Source organism: Trichechus manatus, unplaced genomic scaffold, assembly GCF_000243295.1.
Source record: "Trichechus manatus latirostris isolate Lorelei unplaced genomic scaffold, TriManLat1.0 scaffold00153, whole genome shotgun sequence".
Lineage (NCBI taxonomy): Eukaryota > Metazoa > Chordata > Mammalia > Sirenia > Trichechidae > Trichechus > Trichechus manatus.
In genome coordinates this window covers 6782814-6803280 of record NW_004444089.1, presented here as the reverse complement: position 1 = coordinate 6803280, position 20467 = coordinate 6782814, and the positions used below count along the sequence as shown (strand labels likewise).

The 20467-nt window shown below is 45.5% G+C and overlaps 1 protein-coding gene across 1 annotated transcript in view; it reads left to right on the top strand.

Moving 5' to 3' along the window:
- The window catches only part of LOC101353945 (serine/threonine-protein kinase DCLK1), a 96432-nt gene that overhangs the window by 14733 nt on the left and 61232 nt on the right, over positions 1 to 20467 (top strand). The window contains exons 3-6 of the mRNA XM_023740360.1: positions 6428 to 6512; positions 9043 to 9151; positions 14992 to 15049; positions 15923 to 16042. Coding sequence (XP_023596128.1) covers positions 6428 to 6512; positions 9043 to 9151; positions 14992 to 15049; positions 15923 to 16042 — 372 coding nt within the window. The remainder of the gene's footprint in view (positions 1 to 6427; positions 6513 to 9042; positions 9152 to 14991; positions 15050 to 15922; positions 16043 to 20467) is intronic.

Sequence of the window (20467 nt, the reverse complement as noted above, 5' to 3'; positions counted from 1 at the left end):
CGTGTATATGAGGCGACTGAAAACACCGTGGCTTGGGTCAAGCACACCTTAGTCCTCAAAGTGACATCTTCACTTTTTAACACTTTAAAGAGGTCTTTTGCAGATTTGCCCAATGCAGTGCATCATTTCACTTCCTGACTGCTGCTTCCGTGGGTGTTGATTGTGGATCTAAGTAAAATGAAATCCTTGACAACTTCAGTCTTTTCTCCATTTGTCATGATGTTGCTCATTGGTCCAGGATTTCTGTTTCCTTTATGTGGAGGTATAATCCATACTGAAGGCTGTGGTCTTTGATCTTCATCAGTAAGTGCTTCAAGTCCTGTTCACGTTCAGCAAGCAAGGTGGTGTCATCTGCGTATTGCAGGTTGTTAATGATCTTGCTTTAATCCTGATGCTTCGTTCTTCTTCATATAGTCCAGCTTCTCAGATTATTTGCTCAGCATACAGATTGAATAGCTATGGTGAAAGGATACAACCCTGACACACACCTTTCCTAATATTAAACAATGTACCTTGATCTCTTTGAATGACTGCCTCTTGGTCTATGTACAGGTTCCTCATGAGCACAGTTAAGTGTTCTGGAATTCCCATTCTTCGACATGTTATCTATAACTTGTTATGATCCACACAGTTGAATGTCTTTGCATGGTCAGTAAAACACGGATAAACATCTTTCTGGTATTCTCTGCTTTCAGCCAAGATCCATCTAACATCAGCAGTGATAGCCCTTGTTTCACGCCGTCTTCTGAATCCAGCTTGAATTTCTGCAGTTCCCTATCAATGTACTGCTGCAACCGTTTTTTGAATTATCTTCAGCATAGTTTATTTCCATGTGATATTAATGATATTGTGCGATAATTGCTGCATTCTGTTGGACTGCCTTTCTTTGGAGTCGGCACAAATATGGATTTCTTCCAGTAGGTTGGCCAGGTAGCTGTCTTCCAAATTTCATGACATAGAGGAGTGAGCGCTTCCAGCGTTGCATCCATTCATTGAAGCATCTCAGTTGGTATTCGGTCAATTCCTGGAGCCTTGTTTTTCACCAACACCTTCAGTACAGCTTGGACTTCTTCCTTCAATACTGTCAGTTCTTGATCAATACCTGACATGGTTGAACATCAATTCTTTTTGGTACGGTGACTCTGTGTATTCCTTCCATCTTCTTTTGATGCTTCTTGCGTCATTGAATATTTTGCCCATAGAATCCTTCAGAATTGCAAATCAGTGTTTGAATTTTTTCTTCAGTTCTTTTAGCTTGAGAAATACCAAGCAAGTTCTTCTCTTATGGTTTTCTAACTCCAGGTCTTTGCACGTTTCATTATATTACTTTGCTTTGTCTTCTTGAGCCACACTTTGAAATCTGTTCAGCTCTTTTACTTCATCGTTTCTTCCATTTGCTTTAGCTACTCTATGTTCACGAGCAAATTTTAGAGTCTCTTCTGACATCCATTTTGATCTTTTTTTTCTTTCCTATCTTTTTAATTACCTCTTGCTGTCTTCATGTTTGATGTCATCCTACAACTCATCTGGTCTTCGGTCATTAGCATTCAATGAGTCAAATCTGTTCTTGAGATAGTCTCTAAATTCAGGTGGGACGTGCTCAAGGTCATACTTTGACTCTTGTGGACTTGTTTCAGTTTTCTTTAGCTTCAACTTGAATTTGCATATGAGCAGTTGATGGTCTGTTCCACAGTCAGCCCCTGGCCTTGTTCTGACTGATGATATTGAGCTTCTCCATCATCTTTTTCCACAGATGTAGTCAGTTTGATTCCTGTGTATTTCATCCGGTGAGATCCACTCGTATAGTTGCCGTTTATGTTGTTGAAGAAAGGTATTTCCAATGAGTATGTCATTGATTTTGCAAAATTCTATCATTCGATCTTCACCATCGTTTCTGTCACCAAGGCCATGTTTTCCAGCTACAGATCCTTCTTCTTTGTTTCCAACTTCCACATTCCAATCACCAATAATTATCTATGCGTCTTGATTGCATGTTTGGTCAATTTCAGACTGCAGAAGTTGGTAAAAATTTTCGATTTCATCTTTGGCATTGGTGATTGGAGCATCAATTTAAATAAAAGTCATATTGACAGGTCTGTCTTGTAGGTATATGGATATTATCCTGTAACTGACAGCATTGTACTTCAGGATAGATCTTGAAATGTTCTTTTTGACAATGAATGTGATGCCATTCCTCTTCAATTTGTCATTCCTGGAATAGTAGACCAGATGGTTTCCGATGGCCAATACCAGTCCATTTCAGCCCACTAATATCTATCTTCAAGCATTCCATTTCATTTTTGACAACTTCCAATTTTTCCTAGATTCATACTTCTTACATTTCACATTCTTATTATTAATGGATGTTGGTAGCCATTTTTTCTCATTTTAAGTCATGCCACATCAGCAAACGAAGGTCCCGAAAGCTTGACTCCATCCACGTCATTAAGGTCAACTCGACTTTGAGGAGGCGGCTCTTCCTCAGACATTTTTTGAGTGCCTTCCAACCTGAGGGGCTCATCTGCCGGCTGTCAGTGTTCCACTGCTATTCATAAGGTTTTCACTGGCAAATTTTTTTAGAAGTAGATTGCCTGGTCTGTCTTCATAGTGTGTTTTAGTCTGGAAGCTCCACTGAAACCTGTCCACCAGGGTTGACCCTGCTGGTGTTTGAAATACTGGTGGCATAGCTGCCAGCATCACAGCAACACGCAAACCTCCACAGTACAACAGACTGACAGACTTTTACTGTGAGTAATATGCTATAGGGTCTGTCCTATTCTACACTGTTATGATTACATAGGAGTGATGGAAACTAACCTACAAGTGATTGAACGGAGAGAGAGTAAGCACTTTTAGGTGACCAAATCAGAATCCAAAAAAAAGGGAACAGGCTGGAAGGGTGTAATAAAGATGATGTCTCGCATGAATAAATGTGAAGTCCTGGACTGGTCCAAAACCACCAACCTCCCAAATTCAGAATAGGGAGATGTGGTACATCTATAAGTTTAAAATCTTATGGAGCTATTGATAAGCCAATATGATCTTAAAGTGATGTGATATTCTCTCCCTCAGAAAGAACATTCTGCCTTCTCTGCTCTTGGCTGGTCAGGGTGCACCTAGAATTTTGGGTTCAGTTTTGAGCACCAGCATTCAGTATAAATGTTAACATCTCAAGTGTGTCCACAGAAGGGTGAAGGGGTCATGGAGCCCAGTTTCCTGAAGATCAGCTGAAGAAACTGAGAATATTCAAACTGAAAAAAGAGCAGGCTGAGAAGGAGCTCAGTAGCTGTTTACCAATACCTAAAGCTCAGCTTGTGGAGAATGGCTTAGACCTGTCCTGGGTGACAGCTAGGGCCAACAGATGGACAACGTAGAGAGATCTAATTTCAGTGTAGCTCAGGGAAGAACTTCTTTGGCTCATACTAACAATGAAGGAGCTATCTCAGGAAGTAATGTGTTCAGTACTGGAGACATTTGCATTGAGGCCCCCAGACCACCTAGCTGGGATATCTTAGGAGGGAATTTGGCCTCTGGATGGCAGGGGACGGAATAGGTAATATTTAAGTCCATTCCAGTCCCAGAAATTCTTTGAGTCCATGATGGTCATGGAGCCTCCAGGTGGTGAACATGGTTAATGCACTCGGTTGCTAACCCAAAGTTTGGCAGTTCAAGTCCACCCAGAGGCACCTTGGAAGAAAGACCTGGTAATGTATTTCCAAAAAACCAGCCACTGAAAACCCTGTAAAACACAGCTTCGCTCCGTCACACATGGGGTCACCGTGAGTCGGGGCTGACCTGACGGTAACTGGTTTGTATGGTGGTCAGCGTCTTGGAAAGTATATTGTGTTAACCGCTGTCTGCCTTCTCTGGGGAGAAGAAGAACCAATGCTCGTGGACACGTAATACACTTAGTTTACTGTATTTGAGCATAAGAAATAAAATGAGAACTTTCAATTTTCAGAGTACCCCGTTTGTAATTGATGGCAGGGTTTTGTTTTTGTTTTCCTTAAAACTGTCTGTCACCTGTTACCCTCAGCCAGGATACAGTTTGAAATGAGTTTGGGATACATTTTCATAAACACACACCTAAAGTTGAAAATAAGCAGTTTTAAAAATAAGCAAACTTGTGTTAATCCTTTTTTTTTTTTAACCAGAGTGTAAAAACCTTGAGGGGTTTTGTTTATAAGGCAGAGAAAACACAGTTGACATTGTAGCAAGCACTCAGAGTATCAGACATTTGGTGGCAGTTTTGAAAATGCAGTTCATTGGTTTACAAGGCAGTTTACTAAGTAATATCTGGCAAGTTTATAAAACATTACAGTCTAAAGAGATGTTTTCATATACTTGGGGTCAGGGTTCTGTATCGAGTATGTGATGTTCTTATTAAAATAACAAGCTTTTGGAATTGAGCACGTCAGCTGTGGAAACGCACTGCCAGCCTGTTAATCTGGGTGCTTGATGAAAGAGTGTGTCTTTGTATTCTAAAATCTAGAACGCCACATGGCAAGACCGCGCTTGCTACCACAAACCACAGTGTGTCCACATTATTAAACACCATTCGCGATGCTGCTGGAAGAAACTCACGGATCAGAAGGCTGAGAAGACAAGGTCTGCATTCGAGATGCTTGCTTAGTTCCTTTCTGCTTGGAACACCGTTATGTCTACAGCAAAAGCAGTGACCTGGGGCATCAAGAAGTCACTGTGCTGAAATACACACGCCTCCCACCCTAGTATGTGGTCACGTTAATGTTTATGTTTTCCAGACATTGATGTAATAAACCTGCCTGGTCTCAGGCTCGTATCCCAATATTACGAATCCAAGGTTTTCACAAACAGACATCCGTACAAGTCGGCAGAGCACGACTCAGAAGCTCATACGTTTACCGTGCCCACAGCGGAGTCCTTTGGACCGCATAGTTAGCGTCACACTAAGAGAGGCTCTGTTTGAAGGCCACCATCTAAATCCCTCTTTCCAGCCTAGCGTATTGCAAATGTATCTTGCTGATCACAAGGAGGCTAGATGAGAAAAGGTGGAAAAGTAGCTCAAATCACCAGATTTATTGATTTTTTTTTTTTACGGTATTGAAAAATAATTGGTACATCACACAAACTATGTAGCATTCAGATGTACACCAGAGTCACCAGTAGGCCCACCACTGCTGTGAATTTAAATTTCACCAAATCCTGCCAGCTGTCAGCTTTGGTAAGCCCATCCAGTGGGACGTGCTCACCTTAGCCGCTCCCAGGAGCATTTCCTATGGCATTGATTCAGGTGGCCCTGCAGCGACTTAGCTAGAATTTCCCCAGCTCTATTAGTCTTTTATTGAAAGCCGAAATCTGTGAATTCCCGTCCAGGACACGGTGGGCCTCATGAAGTGCTATAAAACCGCAGTGAAGGCTGGACGGAATGGGAGGAGGTTGCAGGGAGACAGGTAAGCAGAGGAAAAATAGGTCAGCGTTTCTTCTCGCCGCCTCTTCGTTATTAACAGCTGTAGCTGCTCTTCCCTTCTCTCCGCTCCACAGACAGTCAGCGCCATGAGCCAGTACCACCCCCTCACCGCCTCCTGCTCCCATCTGACCAACCAAGTGGATATACCCGGGGAAGTGGAAGGAAGACCTTTTAGGACAAGCTGTGTTCACTGTTTAGAAATAGCATTCAAATGTGCAAATTGTTTCCTCAGGGAAATGATTCAGAGGTGGAAACGTCCTTGTTAAAGTCCTGCTCCCTAGCTGATCATAATAGTAAATTCTGGTGTTGGCTCCCCATCTCAAATATAGTTGTTACCCTGTTGGCTCTCGTGGGTCTTGGGCCAAAATACAGCAAAATTACAAGGGAATCAACAGGCCTCGGCTTTGATTCTGGCTTTGCCTCCGCCTCATTATGTAACATTTAACACAGCACGGATAACCAGCACAGTGCTGTGTCCTTTTCTCAAAGTGAATTAACAAACCTGCCCTTTAACTCCTAAAAGGTATGGTAAGGCTGAATTTTATTTTTCAGGATATCCCATAAAAACAAACAGAAGAAACATTTTTTTTCTGTTATAAGAATAGAAAAACAGTTGGTGGATGAGAGAAGACTGGCACCATACTTGAGGCCCATCGGCAGATGGAGGGTGGAAGGGTGAGGTGAGGTGACTGAATTTGGCCAAACTCAGCGGTGAGCAGAAGGGTGCTAATTGTGAGAACAAGGAATAAAAAGCTGTGGAACATCCAAATTTACAAGGACTAGCCTGACACAGTTACGCGATCTATGACTGAATTTGTTCATGGGGAGGGCGGGAGAGGCCCCCTGTAAGAACCCCCTTTCCGTGCGTGAAGAGCAAATCCTCCCTGCAGGGGACGCCGCTGTCTCCCGCGATGCTGGCTGGGCGTGGACGCGGCACCCTCTGACCCAGGTTTTCATTCTGTTTCTGTTTTCTGACAGAGCTCTCAGCATGGAGGCTCCTCTACCTCACTTGCGTCCACCAAAGTCTGTAGCTCGATGGACGAGAACGACGGGCCTAGAGAAGGTGATGAGTTTTGACTTGGTATCTGAGGAGAAGGCTTCTTGCTCAGGGGTCACAGGATGGGTTGGCTCTTTACTCCGGGAAAATGTAACTTCTCACACAGAATGAAATAGACCAGCTCACGAGGGTCCATCACAAGGAGATAGGATTGAATATGGCTCCCCCGCCCCCCGTCCCACCCCCGGGATCTGTAGCTATTCTGCGCAAACAGGAGTGAGGAGTGGTGGTTCACTGGGAGAATTCTCGCCTGACATCCTGGAGACCTGAGTTCGATTCCTGGTCAATGCACCTCATGCACGGCCACCACCCATCTGTCAGTGGAGGTAGCGTGTAGTTAAAGTGATCGGCTGCTAACCTTAAGGTTGGCGGTTCGAAACCACCAGCAGCTCTGCGGGAGAAAGAACAGTCTGCTTCCGCAGAGATTTAAAGCCTTGAAAACCCTATGGGGTTGCTGTGAGTAGGAGCCAAGGGCAGTGGGTTTTTGGGGTTTTTTTTGACGATGCTGAACATGTTTCAGCGGAGCTTCCAGGCTAAGATAGATTAGGAAGAAAGACCTGGCAATCTACTTCCAAAACTCAGCCACAATGGTCCAGTCCACCTCTGGCTCGGACCAGGCAGCATTTCGTTCCACTGTGCATGGGGTCGCCATGAACCAGGGCTGACTCAATGGCAGCTAACAAGGAGACACGGGAACAGAAGTCGGAGTTAGCCTAACGTGTTTCCTGCCTTCCAAAGGCACACGTGTGCTGAGTAGGAAGGCCGGTCTTACTCCACGTTTGAGATGAACGGGTGTAATTGCTGCCCTTGTTTTCTCTAACTGCGTTCACTTTTACTGTACCGGAGTTGCTCTCTTCACTGTTACAGACCTGCAGATGTACTCGGACTGAAGTGAACGCGATGTATGCACATGTGACTTTACAAAAAAACAGTTAATTGATGGCAGTTGAGAAAAAGATTCTTTGTACCTTAAGCTAATTCCCTTTAGAATTTCTCTGGGATGTGGTCAGATTCTTTGGGTTCCAGAATTGACTTTTTCATGAACTCACTGGATTGTCTGGACAAGCTCCTTTGCTCCTTCAACTCTCCCCATCTTAGAGCCTCCTTTTCTGTAAAATGGGGATTATAAGACATGCCTAGTCCCTCCCAAGTCATTCTTGTTGGGTGCTGTCAAGTTGATCCCGACTCACAGTGACCCTGTAGGACAGAGTAGAACTGCCCCCTAGGGTTTCCTAGGCTGTAATCTTTAGAGGAGCAGATCGCCAGGTCGTTCTCCGGTGGAGCTGCTGGGTGGGTTCGAACAGCCAGCCTTTCAGTTAGCAGCCGAGCACTTATCTGTTGTGCCACCAGGGCCCTTTAAGGTAAGAGTAGTGGCACCAAGTGTTCCACATTTCTGCAAACTTTTCAGAAATTCCCGCCACTCCCGAGACGCACACGCCATCATAAAGCTGAAGTCTGGTGACTGTGTGCTCCCGTCTGCGGGTCCCCACCAGACAGACTGAAGGTTAACGGGAGCTTCACCAGGACAGCCCCTTCCCCCTCAGGTTTGAATTTAATTTTGAGAAGGGATTTTTAGTCTCCGCGGATGATTGATGCTCAGGTGAGGAGCCCGTTGGAAACACTGGCCTCCGTCACATTTAGTATTCAGGTTGCCTGAGGGAGAACTAGGGTTTATAACCTTAAAACATGTCCATTTGAGAGCCCAGCTATAAAAGGCTTTTTACACCCTGAGATGTTAAAGGTTATCCAGCATATTTATGTGACCGCAATGTGGCTTATTGAATTTTACGACCTCGGCATTTAAAGCGTTATTAGGCATTTGTAAGATATTTCAGAACGCATTTAAGGGGGAGGGGGGAATGCGTTGTGTTAGTGGCAGGACCATAATTCAAACTACAAAGCCAAAGCCGTTCTGTTCACAGACATAACAGATATTATAATTTTAACTCGACATCTGCTTCACAGGTTGCTGGTGGGAACGTTTGTCTAAAATGTGCTGGTTGGTACTGGGGAGGGCGAGAATCCATGCTTAGTTCCTAAGGAATTTTAGGGAGATGTCCAGTACAGGATGTCATAAAGGTAAGTGCCCAAACGGCAGGACGTTTTCGTGCTTGCCTCTACAACGTCAGAAGCCCAGAGTCTCCTTCCGACTGCGTTTTTCTCCTGCTTCATAGCTAGGAATGTCATTTCTCCATACACAGTGGGTGTTCAGTAAATGCTGTATTGATCAAATTGGAGTGAAATAAGAAGAGCAAAACTTCTTCTCCAAATCCCCACTGTAGCAGAACGCAAGAGCAGCTCCTCTATGAGTGAGGGTGAACCCCATATGCTTCCTTCTAGTTCATCCTCCGTCTTAGTAAAAACCATCCAGTATATACAGTGTCGGCGGGGCCTGGGGGCTTGCCTCGCTATACAGAAACTGACGTGGAGCTTCGGAATCCATTCAAGCCTATTCGATGATCCTTCTAAATATCTCTTTTGTGCAACAACTGCGTCTCCTTCTCTTCCAATAAAATCTCACTCGTGATTCTTCCAGAAGTGTTGGAGGAAGGCTTCCAGATCCCAGCCACAATAACGGAGCGATATAAAGTCGGAAGGACCATAGGAGATGGGAATTTTGCTGTTGTCAAGGAGTGTGTAGAAAGGTGAGCAGGGTATCATTTGCACTGATTTAAAGGAAACTTTTGGCGTTGCGTGTCTTTATTTGCAGTCTGCGGCACATGTGGAATGAGTTAATGTCTCAACCCCAGATGTAAAAAGAAGTTGTTTTTAAAAAAAAGAAAGAAAAGCCCTTCTAACAACAGATTTGAAAAATGTAGTTAATCTATACATTAAAGGCTTTTTAAAAAATTTTGTAATGAACTCAGCAAAACTTTGCCAAATCTTTCAGGTTAGACTTCTAATTTTGTTAAAAAGACATACTGGATAGTTTTTCCTTATGCTTTTTTGAAGTGACGTTTGTGGAGGTCAGAGTGTTCTTGTGCGGAGTTCATGTCTCTAACATATATTATCATCAAATTAAATACAGGGAGTCCCCGACTTACAACGGGGTGCTGTTCCGATGACTCTGTCATAAATCGATTCTGTAAGTTGAACACCTAGATTTTTTTTTAGTTTTCATCATTATTGCCTTTTAGTATCAGTATCTTTAGAAATCTAATCTTTATTTGTCTTTCGGGTTGGGAACGTTACATATGAACTTACAGATACGATGACGTCAGCAGGTTAGGGGCTGCAACATTGTATGAGTGCATATTACTGACAGTGAGATGTACCAAAAATAAAAATAAAAATGGGAGGGTGGTAGGGGCGGTTCTTCCCAACTTGATACATCGTAAGTCCGGGACTACCTGTACAACACGAACCTTGGAAAGGTTTAAAATGTGTATGTAGTGATCCCAGCAAAAATTGTGTTTAAATGCATGAACCTATCCCATTGCCACTGAGTGGCTTCCAACTCACAGCAACCCTGTAGGACAGAGTAGAACTGCCCCATAGGGTTTCCAAGGCTGTCATCTTTACGGAAGCAGATGGCCACATCTTTCTCCTGCGGAGCTGCTGGTGGATTTAAACCGCTGACCTTTCGGTTAGCAGCTGAGGGCTTAACCACTGCACCACCATGAAGATGCATCAGACTGAATGAGCCAGGTACTCTGTGGTCAGAGGGAAGGGCTTGCAGGGAAGGATTTCCCCCTGGGTTCTTGAACCCTAGTCAAGCCCAGTGGCTGTTACCTACTAGAGGGAGAAGGGACAACTGGTCAAGTTACAGCCCAGGCTAAGGCAGTCCCAATCCCTTGGCCCAGTGGATTGCTTTGCTAGGGAAGTTGCTTGCTTTATAAGGGGAGCTGGTGGGCCAGTGGAGTCCCTGAGTGGTGCAAAGAGTTAACGCACTCAGCTGCTAACCAAAAGGTTAGAGATTTGAGTCTACCCAGAGGCATCTCGGAAGAAAGGCATGGTAATCTACTTCTGAAAAATCAGCCATTGAAAAACCCTTTAGAGCACAGTTCTGCTCTGACACACATGGGGTTGTATGAGTCGCAGGCAGCTCAACAACAGCTGGTTTGGGTCAGCCAGCAGCTTCATCTCAGAGCTGGGTGCGCCCAGTATTGGAAAGTCAGGGGCCATGCCTCAGTTCCCTGAGTGAACATGTGCACAGACTTTCTGGGGGCCACGTGGGGCCTAGATGTTTCCAGTTACCCCTCTCTGCTCCTGAGGGGGCTCGGCACCCTAATGCTCCTCCACACTGCATGAGTCACGTCCCCACTCTCTACACCACCACTAGGAGAGGTCATCTCAGTTGAGAAGAGGGGCTGAGGAAGCTTCAGCCTGGAAGATCCAGACCTTGTTCTTCTCCAAGGGCTTTGATTCAGAAGCAGATAACCATGCCCTATTAGAGCTTTATGGCTGTTGGGTGCCATAGAGTCGATTGCAACTCACAGCAACCCCATTTGACAGAGTAGAACTGCCCCATAGGGTTTTCTAGGCTGTAATCTTTATGAGAGCAGATCACCAGGTCTTTCTCCTGTGGAGCCACTGGTGGATTCAAACCACCAACCTTTCGGTTAGCAGCCGAGATCTTAACCGTTGCACCCCCAGGGCTCCTTTGGATGTCTGGAAAGGGCCTCAAAGATGATGAAGGTTGTTGGGTCGATTGATACTTGTTTTCTCCCCTGCCACCTTGTGCTCTGTGAAAGGTGGTTCCATGGTAAGGCGGCCACACCCTCATTAAGCTACCCTTGGGTGGAGGATCTCAAACTTTGCTCCACCCCCAGCACACCTGCTGGGCTCGGGGAGCCCCACCAATGACAGAGACCCAGTGCAGCAGCCGGTCTTTGTGAGGGAGCAGCACCCCTTAGTGGGTTCTGTTAAGCCACCTTTCCCCTCTCTCTCCTTCACTCCCCTGCCCCCACCACTGAGCCTGACCATTTTCACATTCCCCATTGCTTCCCTAATCCTCAAAACCAAAAACCAAACCCATCACTCCCAAGTAGATTCCAACTCACAGTGACCCCATGTGACAGAGTAGAACCACCCCATAGGGTTTCCTAGGCTGTCATCTTTATGGAAGGAGCCCTGGTGGCACAGTAGTTAAAGCGCTTGCTACTAACCGAAAGGTCATTGGTTCAAACCCCCCAGCCACCCCGAGGGAGAAAGATGTGGCAGTCTGCTTCCGTAAAATGGCAGCTTTGGAAACCCTGTGGAGCGGTTCTGCTCTGTCGCGTGGGGTCACTGTGAGTCGGAATCGACTTCATGGCAATGGGTGATTTTTATGGGAGCAGATCACCAGGTCTTTCTCCCACAGAGCCACTGGTGGGTTCGAACCGCCAACCTTTCACTTAGTAGCTGAGCACCTAACCGCTGTACCACCCAGGCTCCCTCAGGAGCCGCCAGCACAAGCTGAGGGCCATTGGTGTTCTGTGACTGGAGCTGGGAGAGATGTGCTCCAGTCTGAAGCTCTCTGGTGGAGTGTTGTAGGTCCCAGAGCAAACTCGAGGGGCCAGAAAGTACTGAGGAGAGGTCAGAGCACACACCGAGGCCTTGACTGTGACCCCATCACCTTGCACCCTCCAGGCTCTGGACTTGTGATTGTCATTCAGGTGAAGAGACTGAGTGAAGCAGATGTGAGCAGCGACTGTGTCTCAGGTGGTGAAGGACAGACAACACACAATGTAGGGGAAGTCAGCACAGCTTGACCAAGGCAAAGTCACAGAAGCTTCCTAGACACATCCAGACCCCTTGAGGGACCAAGCTACTGGGCTGAGGGCTGGGGACCATGGTCTCGGGGGACATCTAGGTCAGCTGGCATAACATAGTCCATAAAGAAAATGCTACTTCGAAAACATCCTACTTTGGTGAGTAACATCTGGGGCCTCAAAAGCTTGTGAGCAGCTATCTAAGATACATCTATTGGTCCCATCCCATCTGGGGCAAAGGAGAATGAGGAAAACCAAAGACACAAGGGAAATATTAGTCCGAAGACTAGGGGACCACAGGAACCACAGCCTCCACGAGCCTTAAATGATGCGTTTGCCTTCCTACCTGCGTTTGTGTACATACCCTGAGGGAACCCTGGTGGCACAACAGTTAAGCACTAGGCTGTTCCCAAAAGGATATTCTTTCTTGCCAGAAGCTTTCATTTCCCAACTTAGAGCAGACGGTTAGATTTTTACTCTTAGGATATTCATTTAGTGCTAACACCTGTTTTTTTGACTCGTTTTGCAAACTCAGCAACTTTCCTGTAAACATATACTTCAAGTAATTAAGGGTTTTATTATGTGACTTTATAGCTCTGCTCTCAAGGAATCAAGAATGAGAACCTACAATACTAATTTTGGTGGCCATTCAAGGGGCTCATTGTCCAATATAAAATATGGGTAAATTTAATTGTTTAATCCGATTATGTAAGGTTCTAGATGGGGAACCCACAGGTCCTTTTTCCTAGTGGCCCTAGGCCACCGAGCCCAAGTTTGCTCTCATTTCCCCTCAGCTGTTGCTGTTGTAGGGTACCATCGAGTCGATTCCAACTCATGGCGACCTCATGTGACAGAGCAAAACTGCCCCGTAGGGCTTTCTGGGCTGTATTTTTCTTTTTTAACACTATTTCATTGTGTTTTCCGTGAAGGTTTACACAGCAGTTTAGGTTCCCACGCAACAATTTCTGCACAAGTTGTTCAGTGACATTGGTTACATTCTTCACACTGGGTGAACATTCTCATTATTTCCATTCTGGTTGTTCCGCTTCCTTTAATCTGGTTTCCCTGCCCCCGACCTTCTCATTTTTGTTTTAAAGTAATTGTGGACCATTTGGTCTCATAAGGTGATTTTTTAAAGGAGCACAGTACTTACAGGTGATAGTCATTATTGTCGGAGCCAATTCGTTGTTTAGTTACAAGGTGACCTCAGTCCAAGGTTTGAAGAGCATCTCAGGGCGATAGTCTCTGGGCGTCTTCCAGTCCCAACTGGTCCGGAGGTCTGGTTTGTTCGTTTGTTTTCAGGAGTCTTAGGTCCTGTTCCACATTTTTCTCCCATTCTGTCAGGGTCCATCTGCTGTGGCCCTGGTCAGAATGGTCAGTAGTGGTAGCTGAGCACCATCTAGTTCTTCTGGACTCAGGGTAGATGAGGCTGTGTTTCCTTTAAACTGTCTTGGCTGTAATCTTTTCAGGAGCAGATCAGGTCTTTCTCCAGCAGAGATGCTGGGTGGGTTTGAACCAACAACCTTTCAGTTAGTAGCCGAGTGCTTAACCATCGTGCTACCAGACCGCCTTCCCCTCAGCTGCAGGCTCAGGGGCGTGACCCGCCAGCTTGGCCTCCTGTCTGGCTGAAGAGTAGGATTCAACCTCCCAGGCCCCACACCAGCCCTTTCCCTTTGAGTTACTGTAACTTTACTGTTATTCATCCAAAGGAAACAGGATCAGATGACAAATATGGAGAATCACAAAGCTAAGGAATCCTCCTCTCTTCTTACCAACGGTCCAAGCCCCTGAGCCCCCTTGCTGGAAATGATAAGTGGAAACCTCTACTTTGAGTTTTGAGAGCCCTGCACACAGCTCCATCCTAGCTCTCTGGCCCTGCCTGGGATGGCGGCTTTTTTTTTTTTTTTTTTTTAATAATAATTTATTTATTTTTAGTGACAATACACACAAGCTAACATGCATGCATTCAGAATTTCTGCGTGAACAGTTCGCCGACGTGGGTTGCATCCTTCTCACCGTGTCACCGTTCTATCTCGGCCCGTACTGGTTCATCACCATTCCTTCAGGCTCTCCGCCCCTTATGGTTCTCAGCTGTTTTAGATTAACTGTTGTTGGTTACGCTCATACAGAAGATTTTTTATAAGAGTGCTATGCTCGAGGCAAACAGTCTTTATTAATTGGGCCAAACTATTGTTTAGCTTAACGATGACTTCGTGGGTTAGTTTTGGTTCAAGGTTTAAAGATTATTTCCAGACAATAGATTCGGGGGTTCCCTCGGTCTCAATGGATCCAGTAAGCTGGTTTCTATATGAGTTTGAAGTTCTATTCCACACTTTTCCTTCTTTTGATCCGGATCCGTCTGTTGGGTTCTTGATCAAAACGTTCAGTAATGGTAGCGGGGCACCATCCAGTTCTTCTGGAGTCATGGTGGTAGAAGTAGTAGTTCATGGAGGCCGTAAAACCTGCCGTCCTTTTTCTTCTCCAATTCCTGAGTCTCCTTCCTCTGCTGTTCTAGGCAAATAGAGACCAAATAATGTTTTTATCCACAAGTGTTTAGTACAAGTATGTCGGCATCAACAGCTCAAGATTCTTCTATGCTAGCCTACTTGTTGGTGTTATACTTTGGTCAAATCACAAACTTTTACATATTTCTTTTAAAAAAACAAATAGAGAGTCTTGTACTTACACCGTGATGCCAGATTCATGGGGTAAGAAATAATCCTTAACACAAGGATTCAGTAGATTCAAAATTAAGTTTGATTTTTATACAATGAAAACTCTTCTCTTTGCAGGTCGACGGCTAGGGAATATGCTCTGAAAATTATCAAGAAGAGCAAATGTCGAGGCAAAGTATGTATAAAGTTCATGTTTTAAAAACAAAGTGTTTGAGGGATAGAAACACAAAGAGCAGCTCCCAGATAAGCTCTAGGTAAACATAAGTTCACCTTAACAGTGCATTTTGGTGGAATGTAATGTTGTATACTTACGATCAGAATACTGAGACAACCCCCACAGTGCTGTATTAAAAACCCTGTTTCCTTTGCTGGGCTTCCTGCCCCCCACCCAGCTTTGCATTTGAATCCTGCTTTTCCTTGGAGGTTATATGTAAACCCCATCGTGCCTGCGTAGTATGATTAAGAATGTTGCTGACGTAACTTGTGTGAACTCCCTACTTGTAAACCCTTTAAAAGTAGCCTGCCTGCGCTCCCTTGGCGAGGAGTCTTGGCAGCAGCAGCTCCGACTGACTCCATTTCCTTGTACAGTGAAATAAAGGTGCCTCTCCTGTTCTCCCACCTCGATCTCTCGTATATTGGCCAATACGAGTCATGCTGAGCAAGAACCTGGGGTTTCCACCCGGTAACAATACAACTTTATAAATATTCCTGAAATAAAAGTTATTTGGAATGATTAGATGTTATTTTTATACCTTATCTTTGTTTGCTTGTTTTCTTCCCTGGCTTTTTTATCTGAATTTTGTCTCATCTTTCTAAATGAAATTACAGTTATCGTGATAGGTTCTGAAATTTGCAGCCATGAGCTAAGGACCTTCATCATCTTTTGGAAATTCTAGGCTATCTCAATATTAGAAGCTAAGATACAATCATTGTGTTTTACCAGAATGCATCTCCCTTGGTTCTCAGATAGGATGGTTTTTCTCACTTGAGTTAACGTCTCGTGTATATTTGTATGTGTATTGATTACGGTGATTTTTCCCTTGGACAGGAGCACATGATACAGAATGAGGTGTCTATTTTAAGAAGAGTGAAGCACCCCAATATTGTTCTTCTGATTGAGGAGATGGATGTGCCAACTGAACTGTATCTTGTTATGGAATTAGTGAAGGTATGTATTTTGGAAAAGGGAACAAATTATACAAGGCACCAGTTCTACTCTGTAACATGTGAGGTCGCCATGAGTCAGAATCGCCTCAGTGGTAATGGGTTTGGTTTGTTTACAAGGCACCATACTTCAGTCTCTGATTTCCACGCATGGACACGGGTTAAGAGTACTGCCGCTAGAATGTAGGGGTTCAAGTCCCCGTCTTGCTGTAAATAGCTCGGTGATCTTGGGTATAACTCTCTGCGCCTCAGTTCCCTCAGGCGTAAAATGAGAATAAAACAGAACCGACCAATAGTGTTACTGTGGGAGTTAAGGAAGGCAGTTCATGCAAAGCAGCTCCGCCAGTCTGTGTGACACAGAAGACCTTAGACACCAATACCACTCTTGTCGTTATTGCCGTCGTGGTTGTTAGGAAGATGGTTCACTTTTTCATGAACTATATGCAAAGGAAGGAGCCCTGGTGGCACAGTGGTTAAGTGCTCATCTGCTAAATGAAAGTCAGATCCACCAGCTGCTCCAAGGGAGAAAGATGTGGCAGTTTGCTTCCATAAGATTATAGCCTTGGAAATCCTATGGGGCAGCTCTGCTCTGTCCTGTAGGGCTATGAGTCAGAATCGACTCAGCGGCAGTGGGTTTATATCAAAATGTATCACCCATTCTTGAAAAAACAAACTTAAAGCTTTTAGTCGCTAACGTAATAGACAGATAGCACAGTTCTGCAGATCATGTGACTAATCTACAGTCTGTCGGAGAATGTTGCCGTATCGCGCTATCATGTAAGATTACATTTGAGTTCTGTGAAACCGCAGGCTAAGCGAATGGCTAAGTGTTACAGTCGTTGAGTCTCTAGGTGAAAGTACAGCACGTCGTCTCTCTTCTTTGGTGTGTGTTTGAAATTTTCTGTAATCCGTAATTTTAAAAAATTTAATGTCTGGTTTTCATCAATTTATATTTTTCTCAGGCCTTTTCTGTTATTTTAATCTAACGGAAGTTTTAAGTAACCACCAAAACAACAACTGTACAAACACACTCATACATCCGTACACTGGTGTGTGTACACACACACACGCGTGCATGATAAAACAATAAAAATCACTTGTCTAGACAGTGGTGCAGTCCACGAGTGGTGCAATGGTTCACCTGCTCAGCTGCTGATAAAAACGTTGGAGGAGGTTGGCGTCTACCCAGAGGCACCTGGGAAGAAAGGCCTGGTAACCTACTTCCAAAAAACCAGCCATTGAAAATCTTACGGAGCACAGTTCCACTCTGAAGGACATGGGCTTGCCGTGAGTCAGAGGCGACTGTACAGGAACTTGATTTTCAGGGTAGGTAGTGGTAGAGATAAGTTTAGAGAAGTTGAAATGAAGGTTGGGGGCGAACAGGCAATGGGAAAGGAACGCGGTTTCTTGAAGAGGTGAGCTGTGGGAAGGTAGCGGTGTGTGTGGGGGGGGCGTTGGGTGGAGAGATGTGGGTGCAGTGCTGCTCGTGAGGCACCATGACAGCAATCCTGCGAAGATGCAGCGGGAACTTTCACTCGGTGGGGTGGGGCTGGACCACAAGGACAGACATGAGACAGGCCTTGAAGAGAGACTTTGGGATTTGTTGACTCTTGGAGGGTGCAGAAGAAAGGAGATTACAGGGTGTCTGGAGCCTAATAACTAGGACCATGGTGGAGCCACGTTGTTGGGTGCTGTCGAGTCGATTCTGACTCATGGCAACCCTGTGTGACAGAGCAGAACTGCCCCATAGGTTTTCTAGGCTGTAATCTTTACAGGAGCAGATCGCCAGGTCTTTCTCCCTCCTTGGAGTCGCTATAGGGTCCCCACATGCAGCCACATACGTGTCCTACTGCCTGACTGCAACGGTGCTATCCGCATACACCACAAAGAAAGTCGAACCTCCCAGAGTGGCCGGGTAAAAGCTTACAAAGCCGTGTTAGCAGCCTTGCCTTCGGGAGAAATGGGAAGTCGAGAGAGAGAAAGTTCACTGTGAAGAAAGAGAATGTGTGTTTAGTTTGGGAACTGCAGAGGTTGAGTAGACAGTGGGAGATGCCTTACAGGACAGAGATTGGATAGGATGACCGAGGCTTCCAGGGGCAGTGGTGGCTCAGTGGTAGAGCTCTCGCCTTCCATGCAGGAGACTCAGGTTCTATTCCCCGCCACAGCACCTCATGCACAGCCACCTCCCGTCTGTCAGTGGAAGCTTGCGTGTTGTGATGATGCTGAACAGATTTCAGCAGAGCTTCCAGACTAAGACAGACTAGGAAGAAAGGCCTGGCGATCTGCTTCCGAAAATCAGCCAGTGAAAACCCTAGGGATCACAACAGTCCAATCTGCCTCTGATCATGGGGATGGCACAGACCCAGGCAGTATTTCATTCTGTCGGGCGTGGGGTCACCATGAGTTGGGGGCTGACTCGGCAGCAGCTACAACAGCAGAGGTTTCAGGCTAGACAGTAAGATTTGAAAATCGTCAGCAAACACGTACTGTATTTTGCTTTTGCTATTTATAAAGAAAATCAAGTCCCTTACAGCCTTAGCTAACAGACGAACAGGTTTGCTGCTGTACTCAGCGGCCGGCTGCCTTATATGCAAGAATGACTGAAACGTTGCTAGTAAGTCAGACCCAAGTTCTCTGGAAGGGTTTCCAATAAGTGGGACTAAAATTGGGCCCTAAAACTATTCTCTTTCATCAAATAACAATAAATTAGCAAGGCACAAGGTAAACAAAAGTTCACTGCGTAATAATCCTAGAAAACCGTCTTTGACATTTCTCTGCCCTCCTCCCTCCCTCCCTCCCTTTCTGTCTCATCTTTGGAATGACAATTTCAGGTCCTTTTTTTTTCCTCTCTAATTCCTTACGAAGAAGCACATTTTATTGAAGAAGAAAACACTACACCCGCTCCCACAGAGCTAAATCTCGAGAACGGAGGGCTTGCTTGTGTGTGTGTGTGTGTGTGTGCGTGTGTGAGTGTGTGCGCGTGTGTGCGCGCGCGCGCGTGTGTGTGCGTGCGTGTGTGTGCACACGTGCATGTGTGTGCGCGTGTGTGTGCGTGCGTGCGTGTGTGTGTTCGCGTGTGAGTGTGTGCACGCGCGCGTGTGAGTGTGTGTGTGAATAATACCACAAGGCAGCAGAACATTTTGTGAAGCTTGCGGTTTGCAGGGTTACCTTCCTCGTTGTGGGAGCTCTAGGATTGTGAATTTGAGCGTGGGCTGGTCTGAGGCACCCAGCGCCTGGATGTCAACACACGGCTCTGCCCGGGGACCCAGCTCAGCCTCCTCCTCTGGCTGTGCTGGTGTCTGGGGGTTGTCAAAGAGAAACATTAATAACAGACATCTTACTTCGATTTTAAGGATTTTTCTTACCCATGAAATCAAACATTAACTGTAAAAAAAAAAAGGCTGACCCAAACTGCGAAAGCGTTGGTGTTTTTTCCTCCACCGGAAGCTGCTCGACAGCCGTGGAAATGTGTCTTTTCCTGCTAGAAAATGATAGTCAACAACAAAACCATTACCTCATGATTTAACGGAAAAGACTAAAAAGCCCTTTGCCGTTGAGTGGATTCTGACTCATAGCGACCCCGTGTGACAGAGTAGAACTTCCCCATAGGGTCTTCTAGGCTGTAATCTTTACAGAAGCAGATTACCAGGTCTTTATCCCTCAGAGCCGTTGGTGAGTTCCAACTGCCGACCTTTCAGTTAGCCACTGAGCGCTTAACCACTGTGCCACCAGGGATCCTTTTGAAAAAAGACTCTAGGCTTACTTAATTTAAATTTCAAAAGGTATCATGGCTGCAGGTGGATAAAACCCAACAAAATCCATTGTCGATGAGTCGGTTCTGACTCACAGCAACCCTATAGGACCCTATAGGACAGAGAAGAACTGCCCCATAGGATTTCCAAGGAGCACCTGGTGGATTTGAACTGCTGACCTTTTGGTTAGCAGCCAAGCTCTTAACCACTGTGCCACCAGGGCTCCACAGGTGGACAGAGACCCAAAATGTTAGCAGCCCGGCCAGAGACCACCTTGTGATGTTGGTTGATCTCAGTAAAGGGGGAGGGCAGGGCTCAGTCAGTCACGTTAAGATTAACCAGTGGGTGATCTCTTCTCCCTCATCGTCTCTTTCTAAGCTTCATTATAACTAGCCTAGTTAGAGCCATTTGCTTTTTTTTAGAATCAAAATGGTCTCCCTATCTGCATATAGAATAACTGCTTGGAATAAACCTTATGTTTCCATGTCTTTGAGTCCTGATTATCCTAACAGGGCAGAGAGTCCCCACCTGCTCCTTCCCGCTGTGGGGGGATAGATGACTGTAACGTCTGTGGGCTTTGAGATAGCGTAGCAGGGCGCCCCCAGAGGCCCAGGCAAGGCATCCGTTGTTCAGTTCTTGCGTAGTCTGTCAGGCCCCCCCGCCAACGTGCCCCCTGC